General features: G+C 39.0%; 1 protein-coding gene across 4 annotated transcripts in view; it reads right to left on the bottom strand.

Annotated features, from left to right (window-relative positions):
- appa (amyloid beta (A4) precursor protein a) overlaps positions 1-12,997 on the bottom strand; it is a 178,189-nt gene that overhangs the window by 93,820 nt on the left and 71,372 nt on the right. For all 4 annotated transcript variants that reach the window (XM_043701398.1, XM_043701400.1, XM_043701397.1 and 1 more), the window contains exon 3: positions 3,944-4,073. In XM_043701398.1, the coding sequence (XP_043557333.1) occupies positions 3,944-4,073 (130 nt within the window). The remainder of the gene's footprint in view (positions 1-3,943; positions 4,074-12,997) is intronic.

Here is a 12,997-nt window from a genome sequence, read left to right as displayed (position 1 = left end):
AGGAATAGTCAACACGGTTTTGTGAAGGGAAGGTCATGCCTCACAAACCTTATTGAGTTCTTTGAGAAGGTGACCAAACAGGTAGATGAGAGTAAAGCGACTGATGTAGTGTATATGGATTTCAGTAAGACGTTTGATGAGGTTCCCCATGGTAGACTATTGCACAAAATATGAAGGCATAGGATTGAGGGTGATTTAGCGGTTTGGATCAGAAATTGGCAAGCTGAAAGAAGACAGAGGATGGTGGTATTTGATGGAAATTGTTCATCCTGGGTTCAGTTACTCGTGGTGAACTGCAAAGACCTGTTTTGGGGCCAGTGCTGTTTGCCATTTTTATATATGACCTGAATGAGGGCGTACAAGGATGGGTTAGTAAATTTGCAGATGACACTAAAGATAATGTTGAAGGATATTGTTGGTTACAGAGAGACATAGATAAGCTGTAGAACTGGGTTAAAAGGGTGCAAAAGAGTTTTAAGCGGAAAGGTGTGAGGTGATTCACTTTGGAAGGAGTAACAGGAATGCAGAGTACTGGGCTTATGATAAGATTCTTGGGAGTGTAGATGAGCAGAGAGATCTCTCTGTCCATGTACATAGATCCCTGAAAATTGCCACCCAAGTTGGTAGGGTTGTTAAGAAAGCATACGGTGTGTTAGCTTTTATTGGTAGAGGGATTCGGTTTCGGAGCCATGAGGTCGGCACGGTGGCACTGCTGCCTCACAGAGCCAGAGACCTGGGTTCAATTTCCGCCTCGGGGAACTGTCTGTGTGGAGTTTGCACATTCTCCCAGTGTCTGTGTGGGTTTCCTCTGGGTGCTCCGGTTTCCTCCCACAGTCCAAAGATGTGCAGGTTAGGGGAATTGGCCATGCTAAATTGCCCGTAGTGTGAGGTGAATGGGTAAATGCAAGGGAATGGGTCTGGGTGGTTTGCTCTTTGGAGGGTCGCTCTTCGGAGGGTCGGTGTGGACTTGTTGGGCCGACGAGCCTGTTTCCACACTGTAAGTAATCTAAGGTCATGCTGCAGCTGTACAAAACTCTGGTGCGGCCGCATTTGGAATATTGCATACTGTTCTGATCACAGGATTATAGGAAGGACGTGGAAGCTTTAGAAAGGGTTCAGAGGAGATTAACTGGGACATTGCCTGGTATGGAAGGAAGGCTGAGGGACCTGAGGTCGTTTTTATTAGAGAGAAGGTTGAGAGATGATTTAATTGAGATATATAAGATAATCAGTGTTAGATAGGGTGGACAGTGAGAGCCTTTTTCCTTGGATGGTGATGGCCAGCACGAGGGGATATAGCTTTAAATTGAGAGGTAATACATATAGGAGCGATATCAGAGGTTTTTTTTTACTCATAGTAGTAAGGGTGTGGAAAGCACTGCCTGCAACAGTAGTAGACTCACCAACTTTAAGGGCATTTAAATGGTCATTGGATAGACACATGGATCAAAATGGAATAATGTAGGTTAGATGGGCTTCGGATTGGTTTCACAGGTCGGCTCGACATCTAGGGCCAAAGGGTCTGTACTACGCTGTAATGTTCTATTTGATTCTATCAGTAAGTATACTGATTAAAATGCTTCTTTTTTGTGATAATCACATATTCAGATGTATTAAAACTGTACCAAATTACCAAAAATAAATCAAGGAATGGTGTTTAAGCAAAAATATTTTAAAAGTTATGTTTCAAAGCGAATGGACTGGTTCATGGCAAAATTCACATTCAATGGTAAGTAAATGTGGAAACTTGCCCCAGCTCACAACTAGCGCAGCTTGTGGCATAATATCAATATCTGTTGAAAGGGAGAAAACTATACCGAGGCTGATCTGAGGCATTATAAATTATTATTTAAATAGGATTGATCTTTCAACATCAGCAACTGGAAATATTTCACTAAACTCAGCTAAAGAGACCACACAAGTTTCACTTTGGGAGGTCAGCCATGTTGGTGCAATACTCACACTGTACTTGTTCTAAGGTGAATTAATGAGATTTTGTGCAAATCTCCTATGTGATAAAATGTTTATTTTATTCTAAACTTGCTGAATGCCAGATGTTGTTGAGAACTGATGATGGATCATCCCATTACCCATTCTTCCATATACTCTTCTGTCCAACACTCTCATCCAAAGTATTTCATTTATCAACCTAACTAGACAGTTCATGGTTGGATATTGATCACATTGGGAAGGTATTTGCATTTGGTTCCGTTATATTTAAAAATTAATTAGAAATTGTGTAAACCTAATTGAGTAAAAGGATTTCAAGAGATTATGTCTTTGGCTGATTGAGCACTCTCTCCAGCAGCTGTGCACCCATTTTGCTTTTAGTATGTAGATAGCAAAAAGAAATTTGAAAAACAATAGATTAACATTAGATTCTTCAACTATGTAACAGACATTAGTTATGAGGAAGGTTGAGAGTACTCTAATATTGAAGCACTTCAAATTAGTAATGAGAATAAATAAGTTAGATACTGCAGAGGTTGGTTTCATTCTGGAATAGTGCTAGTCCAATATTTTAAAAATATTTTTAACCCTCAAGATGTTCATTAGAGATGGTATATTTTTAATTCATTTGTGAGGTGAGAACTTATTGCCCAACCCCAAATGCTCTTCAGAAGGGGTTGGTAAACCACAGTGCTGAACCGCTGCAGTCATTATGATTAAGGTGATTCACATCGTGCAAATTGGGAGTTTCAGTATTCTGGAGGTGACCAACGATTTTGAAGGAACAAAGCTCTAATATCACACTATGCGTATTTGGATGGGATTCTGCACATGGAGATTCCTTTAAACCTAGCAGGGCCACAAACAGGAATTGAGCTGTTTCTCATTGCAAATGGGCTATTTGTCAGGGACACTGATTGTAAGAGATGGCAAAAGTTTTCAACTTCTCCTCCAATCTTGGTGTTGACCCAGCCTAAGGTAACTTCAAACTTACCTGTAGTAAAATCATTGGTCAAAAACAGATCTTGCTCATGACTTCAGTGTTATACTGACCAATTTTATAAATTGTGGACTAGCTTCATTGTATTAAGTAGGCTAATTACTTTATGTAACTAAACCAAGGTACTCACAGTTGAATGATATGAAAGCTGTTATGGAACCATTGTCTCAAAAACTGCAACACAGTCATTATGGAATTGTACTGGGAATAGACTAACATACATTGAAGTGTCAAGAATGAAGTGTTAGCTAGGATGGCAGATTTGGACGATTCTCATTCATATAGACTTAGATATTTCCTCTGACTAATGGCTCAAAACGTAGACAAGGTATATGCTTCTGTTTCCTGTCTGTTTCCATGGCTAGTTCTTCCTGAAACAGGTCACTAGCCTGTTGCAGAAACTGCAGCTTGAAGACTGCCAGTCCACATCAATATAGTCAACTGGGAGACTCTCCTATTATTAAAATCTGTCATGAGTGCACTGAAAAATTTATAGGTTGATACTCAACCTGTATGACCATATTATGAATACATCTTTCTTCGTTTTCAAGTTCTGGAGCAGGACTCAAATCCAGAGCTCTAGTTCAGAGGCAGCGATGCTACTCACTGCAGAGAAAGAACTCCATCATAAATGTGACAGGGTAAAAATTTAAACATGACAAATAAGTGCATTGGAAAAAGCTTGACAAAAATATTAGATTATAGGAAACATTGCGTTCAAGACAAAAGCATGCTTACTACAATTATTTTAGTATAGAATTATTGAACTTGATCTCCATTTTAACAAAAGAATGGTGTACCATTTTCGCTACTGTTTCCATTATGACTGGATGTTATGTGGGTGTTATAAGAGGAGCTCTTAAAACAGAGAATGTTCAAAAAAATTCATTTCCAGAGACTATTCTTCTAGACAATGTGGAGCATTTCAGACATGTAAGTTTATAAACAATTACAAGAATAACTTGAAATAAAGAAGAAAGCAACACCACATACCCAAACATCTGTAAGGAACGACGATGTGGGGGTGGCCTTTACACTGCTTACGGCCCTTTTTACACCAGTTTTGGATTGTGACAGGTTGGTTGGCCTCAACAACATTTGTTATTTGCAAATCAGGATAAACCTAGGAGAGAAAAATATAAATTTAAAAACACAATCTTGAAAGTAATAATATCAAACTCTAACCTTGATTCAGCCAGCATTCAAATCCCTGATGGTCATATTTCTGAATTGCTGAATATGCAATTTTCATTGTCACTGATTCTTTGACACACAGGACAGTCTTTTGCATGCCTGAAAACAACTTTGCTCTTGAAGCTCAATTCATCAGTGACAACTATTCCCTGGAGAAACTGATTTGGTTGGCTATGTATTTTCAAGGATCAACACAACAATGCATTCTGGGGCTTAGAGGAAAGAAATACGTATTCTAGCTGATCGACTGAAAATAACATGCATTTTAAGTTCAATAGTGTCATAACTAGAAAGGCATTTCAGGTCAGTTAAGAAGGAAATCTTAAATTCAACTTAAAATGGAAAATTTTTACTGTATAAAGAAACCTCCATCACTCACCCACTCGTGTTCCACTTTAAATGCAATTATTAAACTCTTTTTAAAACCATGTGTCATAGACGCAAATTCTGTGGTAGTGTTTCACATATGCCTACCTTTGTGTAAGTTCTTTTTCATGGTTTATTTTAGCCTTGATCTCCTAAGCTTGTTATCACTTTGCTCGTCAGTGAAAAGAACTATTTACCTCAACATAACACTCGATAATTTAAGATTCAAATTGGTCACCCCCTTAACTTCTTGTCTCTATTAATATATCTTGCCTCTGTGGCAACATTCTAGCAACCTACACACTGATTTTAAGCCATTATTATTTCCTTATAATGACATAACCAAAACAGTGCAAATTCACCCCAACTTGATCATAAAGTCAACATTAATCCAGTGCTCTATACCTCTTTGCAAATATGATAGGACTCAGTAAAACATTCAGCTTAAACAACTTGCACTGCCAACTTCATGATGTTTATCCATCAAATCTTTAACACTAATTATAATTTTACCTTTTAAATTCTTCCTTTCCCAATTATTTTCAAAGTACCTTGTTTCATTATTCTATGCCAAAGACCATATCCGTCAATAACTTTTCATGATCAAAAATTGCAATATTCAACCTAAATTTCAATGTTCTTCCCTCAATTTCCACTACATCTGTGCACGTACAATCCTTAGATCCATGTGAGACACTCAATTCCGATATTTCAAGATCCCAAAACCTTCCTTTACTGTTGCATTTTATGTTTAGCAACCATCTCTATCTATTCAGTAGAAACCTTTCCATTGATTTCTTTGTGTTTGACACTTATGTGGCATCAAGGATTATGACCTCTAAGCATGAACGAGACAGAATGTGAAGATTCATTTATTTGCATAAAAAGTCTGATGCCAAACATATTAAAGCAAGTTTCATTTTATCAGTGGCATTCCCATTTTTAAAACTTGACTTTGAATGAGAGCTCATTCAATTGCCATTTAAATATAGGCAACTGCGTTCTAGACCTAGGCCCACTGGAATCCTGGTTGAAACTAACAAGTCAAATTGAATACTTACGACTATACATAGGTTTATTCTACCAGTCCAGACTGTATTACAGCTCAGCTACTAGAGATGAAAAAAATGTTATCATAAAATTCCATTAAGTCCTGACTACCTGCATTTTTAATCAACGGAACAGAATGAAAATTCTTTGCTGGCTATTTTTCACAAACATGCTACTACCTTTGTATAAATGTTTGTTGAAGGATAATCAAACATTGCATTCAAAATTTGAAAAAAATATTTTCATTATAGTCCTCTGTATATAAAGTCTGTTTTTGGCTGATTACTAGATTTTTTTTTCAAATAAAAAGGCTGAGTCCGAAATAGGAATCCCCAAGACAACTGAAATCACATTGCAGTTACTTTCAATATCAATGTTAAATGTGACTGTGGAAGTGAAAAGATCCAATGCTTAAAACGTTGCTACCTTGGTCGCACACAGTTAATCATCAAAAGCTAAACACACCTCACATAGGTATTTCAGTGTTGCACAGCACAATTGTTTCTGCTGTTCTCTATTTAGAGAAGCACAATGGAGCCCTTGAGAAGAAAAGGTCAACAACTGTACTATTTTCTAGATTTTAAACAATGCCAGCCATTTTATTGTAAAACATGAACCAAAAATGAACAAGACTGAACTAACACCACCAGCCCCATAAGATAAATACTAATGAAACTATATGCATGGAAAATAGTCACTGACAAGTAACAAGGCTATGTGGGCATGGTTTAAATCTTTTTTTGAATACATTAGAATGTGGCTAACACAACCCGCAATATTTTTGTCCACCACTAAATGCCATTTGTTAAAGTGTGAAACACCAACTGCGTGGCTTCCTAGGCCCTTTCAGAAGCCACAGAAGGGCCAATTAAATTGCAATGGTCTGGAGTCATATGTAGGCCAGACTGGACAAAGAAAACAGATTTCCATCCCAAAAATATGTTAGAGAACACATTACTGAGAAAAGTTTTTTGTACCATATTTTATTCAATGATTTCAAATTAAATCCTCCATTACGACAGAGATGTTTAACTCATAAGTCCCAGTCATTAGACCAGATCTCTTCATTAGAAGAAAACGAGGACTGTAGACGCAGGAGGTTAGTGTCGAAAAATGTGGTACTAGAAAAGCACAGCAGGTCAGGCATCCAAGGAGCAGTAGAGTTGACGTTTTTGGCATGAGGAATGTGGGGGGTAAGGGGCTGAGAGATAAATAGGAGGGTGGGGGTAACCAAGGCGGAAGATGAGGCGTTCTTCCTCCAGTCATTGAGTGGCTTGGATTTGGCTCAAGACTTGTAGAGTGGGAGGCGAAGTTGAAGTGGTCAGCCACAGGTCGGTGGGGTTGTTTGGGCTGTGTGTGTGTTATGGAGATGTTCCCTGAACCGTTCTGCGAGTTGGCGGTCGGTATCCCTAACATAGAGGAGACCACATCGAGAGCAATGGACACAGTAGTTGGGGTGCTTGGATGTGCAGAATTAGTAGACCAGTAATTCAATCACTATGCTACCGTGTTTCTCATGCTGCACTAATGCATTATCATGGGTAGAATAGTTTGCAGGATATCAGTAGAATGGTGACTGCTTAATGCAACAGAATTTTACTCACCCTTCTTTCAGTACCTAGGTTACATTTTACTTGTAATGACTCCTTTTGAAGTAAGTGCAGTACAATTTAACAAGGGGCTGCTAAGTGCACTCAACTTGTCCAAAATGCATTGAAGTGACCCTTTTTGAGATTAGGTCTCTCATTCTTTGCATTGGAAGCATGAAAGGATAACAGTTGGAGTGGTTTAAAACCAAAGTGCATAAAGCCTATGGGTATTCAATCTGGAGACAAAGATTCTTTCGAAAAACCTCAGAAGTGCCATCCCTCTTTTTCACAATCTGTAAAAATGCTTATCATACCTGGGATTGAATTACTGAAACTCCAGTTATCAGCAGCTTTGGAACTTGCATTCCAGTTGCATTACATAATGAAGTTAGTTATCACACAAGAAATTTATTCCCTCAGGGCTTCAAGTTTAAGCAACTGAATGCACAATGGAGTATTTTGTTTTGCCATCTAAATGCTTATTCATAAAGCATTGAAGTTGCACACTGTTCCATCCACAATGCCAAGTGCATCAAGGAAAAAAACAACCCAACCCCACCCCATCTCAGGTCAGTTAATCAATTCATTTGAAGCACCCTCTCTGGAGAAAAACCCAAATGAAATGGAAGTCAAAGTTGGGTGATGTGGATGGGAGTCTGATAGTTCTCCTCTTGTTGCATGGCTTACTTACACATTAAGGTTTGACCAATGCCGCATGAGTACCAGCCTTTGCTCTTGGCTCATGCAATGCGAAGCAAAATCCATTCAATATTCATATAAGATCACTCAGCTATTTTACCAAAAAAAGTAGTATATTAAAATGTGCCAGTTGCAGCTGATGTCAGGTGACATCCTTTAGATGAGCTTATACTGCTTACTTAAAGTGAATTTGGTTGACTGCACCAGGTTTTACTGAGGTGAAGCTGAAACAAGTTCATATGCACATAAAATAGGCCTAAAAAAGCCCCACCTTTGAAGTCCTGTATGCATCGACTGGTTACAATCAACCTTAAAAATAACAATCCTCCTGACCATTCATGTAAAAACAACTGGGCCACTGCATTTAATATTGATGTTGCAGTTTATTCACTTCCTGAAGTAATTGGCAAGGTACTGTGAATAAGCTTATTAAGCAAAAATCTCAAACAGAGGTAAAGGGTAAAGTACAACAAATGACTAGTCTTATAGAAGATAAATGCTGAGTCACAATGGTACTGCACGATAGTTTCAATTGAGCATTAGGCATCCATATTTTAAGAAAATGCTACATTTTTGAGCTCTTTGCCTCTACAGGCTCAAGTATCCCAACCAACTACATCTGCTCAAGTGGTCATTCATTAATTCAACAATCCAAATCTTTTTCAATATATAATTACATTCTCAAACTGTAAACCTTTGCTATAAATTCTGTGTCTTATGATCTTATGCTCCACAACCACCTGATTAAAGAGCAGTGCTCTGAAAGCGAGTGCTTCCAAATAAACCTGTTGGACTATAACCTGGTGTTGCTTGATTTTTAACTTTGTACACCCCAGTCCAACACCATCATCTCTAAATCATTAAATATAGGCATTTTCAACACTTAGCATTGGCAAGATGTGGGATGTACCACAGCCATGTAAATCCTGTTCACATACAAACTTGACAGTATGGTTCAAGCAAGGAATTAAAATAATAACTTGTTTTCTGTTTTACTCAGCTCATCCAGAAAACTGAACGTGATTCAGAGAGATCAGCTAACTTAGCACAGATCAAGCAATGCACTGACAGAGAATCTTAATCGAGTTTGTGCCTCATAATTTGGGGAAAGATCTGGAGCTGCGCATGTCACGAATTCAAGCCAAAGACATAAATTCTTAATCTCGCAAGAAATTAAGGGATACGGACAGAGTGTTGGTAAGTGGCGTTGAAATGTCCATCAGCCATGATTGAATGGCGGAGTGGACTCGATGGGCCGAATGGTCTTACTGTACTCCTATTTCTTATGGTCTTATGGAGTTTCACATAATCCATATTACTTATCTTTTCAGAGAAAAAAAAAGAGGAATATCTATTACTCATAGAGATGTACAGCACGGAAACTTCATCTCATCCCATTTGCCAGCACTTGGCCTATATCCCTCCTACTGATATAGGATATGGATATAGGTATACTTCATATTCATATAAGCACCCAGATGCCTTTTAAATGCTGTAATTGTACCAGCCTCCAACACTTCCTCTGGCAGCTCATTCCATATGTTGTCCCGCTGTCCCCTTCTGTCGAAGCAAAGCACAGGGACACAGTACGCATTTACTTCCTTCATCTTTATTCTGGGCCCTGGAGGGAGAGAGAATGATCGCCCATGTGTACAGAGACATGAGGTCACTGTCTTCTCTGGAACAGCAGTTTCTTAATGAATTATATAGTCACTTTACAGGGAGGAGCATCCAGTTAAGGCAATATACATATTGATCAGGTGACTGTTATAATCAATGAGTATCAATAGCAGAGACCAAGCCCTTTACTGTTATACAATGAATGTTCTTAAACTTGTTAACTGGATTCATACAATGGATATTTTTTCCCTTGTCAACTGACCTTGCATACTGAATGCTTCCAATATTGCTAAATGGCTGTACATAATGAATGCTTTTCCACCTTCTTAACCCATTACTTTTGCCTCCAATACCCCATTGTTAACTAAATTCTTATCCGATATGAGTCATGCTCAGTTGAACCTCTTGTTTCACAAAACTCAGAACTTAACTCTTTCCCTGCCTGCTTATACCCTATACACATTATCACATACATTCACCACACTGTGAGAGAAAAAGTTGCCCCTTTGGTACCTTTTATATCTTTCACCTCTCACCCTAAACCTATGCCCTCTAGTTCTGGACCCCACCTCAGGAAAAGACCTTGTCTAGTTACCCTATTCATACCCCTCATGATTTTATAAACCTCTATAAAGTCATCCCTCAGCTTCTGATGCTCCAGGAAAAACAGCCCCAGACCATTCAGCCCAAATCCTCCAACCCTGGCAACATCCTTGCAAATTTTTTCTACATCCTTCGATATGAAGGAGACCGAAACTGCATGTAATATTCCAAAAGTGGCCGCACCAATGTCTAGTACAGCTGCAACATGACCTCCCAACTCCTATGCTCATGGCTATGACCAATAAAGGAAAGCATACCAAAGGTCTTCTTCACTATCCTATCTACCTGCGACTCTACTTTCAAGGAACTATGAACAGCACTCTAAGGTCTCTTTGTTCAACAACACTCCCTAGGACCTTACCATTAAGTATATAAGTCCTGCTCTGATTTGCTTTTCCAAAATGCAGCGCCTCACATTTATCTAAATTAAACCCCACCTGCCGTTCCTCAGCCCATTGACCTATCCGATCAAGATCCTGTTGCAATCTAAGGTAATCTTCTTCGCTGACCACTACACCTCCAATTTTGGTCTCATCTATAAACTTACTAACTATACCTCTTATGCTCACATCCAAATCATTCACATAAATGCCACTAAGTAGTGAACTCAGCACCAATTCTTGTGGCATATCACGGGTCATAGGCCTCCAGTCTGAAAAGCAACTCTCCACCACCACTCTGTCTTCTACCTTCAAGCCAGTTCTGCATCCAAATGGCTAGTTCTCCCTCTATTCCGTCAGATCTAACCTCACCCCCAACCCTCCTCTCATTTATCTCTCCACCCTGAGTTTTTTTTAAATGCAGAAGATAGGGATTCGTTTTTGGGGGGCGGGGTGTAGGAGTAAACAATAGGTATAAAGAGAGCCCAAAGAGAGGAGAGAACAATTGGATAGACAAAGGAGTGGATAACGATCACCTGGAAGAATGAAAAGCTACTAATAGGGACAATGGATTGTGTGTACTAGCAGACCATGTGATAACAAGGCCTGATGTGTGGGGCTGGGGTAAGGATAGGGGAGGAAGGTGCTTCAAGCCCTAAAATAGTTGAACTCAATATTGAGTCCTGAAGGTTGTACAGTTCCCAAGCGGAAAATGAGATGCTGTTCTTCCAGTTTGTGCTGAGCTGTGCCGCAATAAGCCTGAGACAGAGACAGCGATGTTGACCAGGGAACACTGTGGTGTTTTGAAGCGGCAAAACCTTGGGGAGAAGGACAAGATGTGGAATGTCCAGATAGTTGACAGTCTGGTGCTCTGGCATGTGCAGATATGTCACAAAACATGGGCAGATGTTTGAGAGACTTGCCAATGCAGCTTGCCCAGGAAATAGTTTTGAGGATTCTTCTGAACCCTCTTCAAGAGGACAGTCAGGGTTCAGACGGGACTAGTATTCCTCACATCACATTAGACCTACAAAGGTTGCCAGAACCAGGAGAGCTCACCTGGGATGCTCTTTACCTTCAGGCTGGCCACTACTTGAAAAATCTCAAAGATTGCCAAGGCAGATACAGTAATATTTGATGTTCAGGAAAACAATCGGATTCTTACTAAAAAAAAAGAAAAAATGTCTTGAACCAGAAATATAATTATTCAACATGAATTTCTAACGGGAAAAATCTTGCTTTTGAATAATTGCATTGTAATTTTAGTCGACGTAACAAAAGGTTTACATAAGGGTAACGCAGGAGATGTAATCTACCTTTATTTCTATATGGCATTCCATGAAGTTCCATGTAAAAGTCTAGTAAAGAATAAGGTCAGAGAATGAGCAGTATGGATTGCTGGCTGAAAAACAAATCAAGAGGATTGGTGAAACAAAAGGAAGCCAGAGTGGCCAAGAATAGAATTGTGCTGAAATGGCTGTTCACAATTTACAATTAATTATTCAAACCAAACTTGTATTTCTAATTTTGTATTTTGTGCCAAATTGGAAAAGATTGTCAACACTGAAGAGGTCTGCAATAAATAAAATAAAAGCATCTTCAGAACTGTACTTAATTAGATTTTAGACTTAAGTCTGAAGCATTCAGGAGAAACCCAGTTGTTTTTCCAAAAAAAATAGAGGTCATACAGCATCGAAACAAGCCCTTCAACCAATGTTTATCCTGATCAACAAACACTCACTACATTAAACCTACAATTTATCTGCACCTGACCCATAGTCTATTATGTCCCAGCATTTTCAGTACTCATCCAGGTACTACTTAAATGTTGCAAGAGTAATGTGAATGAAGGTCAATGAAGGGATCTTGTAACTGTTTTTAAAAAAAAAATCAAGGCATTTCTTGAAAGCCACAGTCATCTGGTCACTAATCCACAGAGCTATCAGCTACTTGTCACCAACCAAAACTCCAGTCATACACACCTCTTGGTTCCAGCTTACCTGCAAACCAATCTACCACTGTTGCTTGAACAAACCCCTGTGTAAACAGTACCTACAATAAATGTCAGGTTAATTGTTTCTAAGTGCAGGAATTCTTCAATAGTCATTGGTTATTGAAACAGTTCCTTGCTCATTTATTTCAGTCTGTAAAGGTAGAGAATACCAGTAGTTTAAATAAAGAACTTTCCCATGGTTCTGCAAACACATTTTCAAGTGAGAATTGGATAAATATCTGAAATGCAATAGACTGGCAACAGGAGATTAGGATTATTATTGGCAAAGAACCAGTACAACTATTATGAACGGACACCTGGAAGTAGCTGAAAATGTGTTGCTGGAAAAGCGCAGCAGGTCAGGCAGCATCCAAGGAACAGGAGAATCGACGTTTCGGGCATAAGCCCTTCTTCAGGAATCGGAGGAAGAGAGCTTCTTCAAGGAAGGCATCCTTGTAAGAGGATTCGCAGTAGGTTAAAATCTTCGAGGAGAAAGTGAGGACTGCAGATGCTGGAGATCAGAGCTGAAAATGTGTTGCTGGAAAAGCGCAGC

The sequence above is a fragment of the Chiloscyllium plagiosum genome, chromosome 12 (assembly GCF_004010195.1).
Source record: "Chiloscyllium plagiosum isolate BGI_BamShark_2017 chromosome 12, ASM401019v2, whole genome shotgun sequence".
In the NCBI taxonomy this organism is placed as follows: domain Eukaryota; kingdom Metazoa; phylum Chordata; class Chondrichthyes; order Orectolobiformes; family Hemiscylliidae; genus Chiloscyllium; species Chiloscyllium plagiosum.
This window is presented reverse-complemented; position numbering and strand designations above follow the sequence as displayed.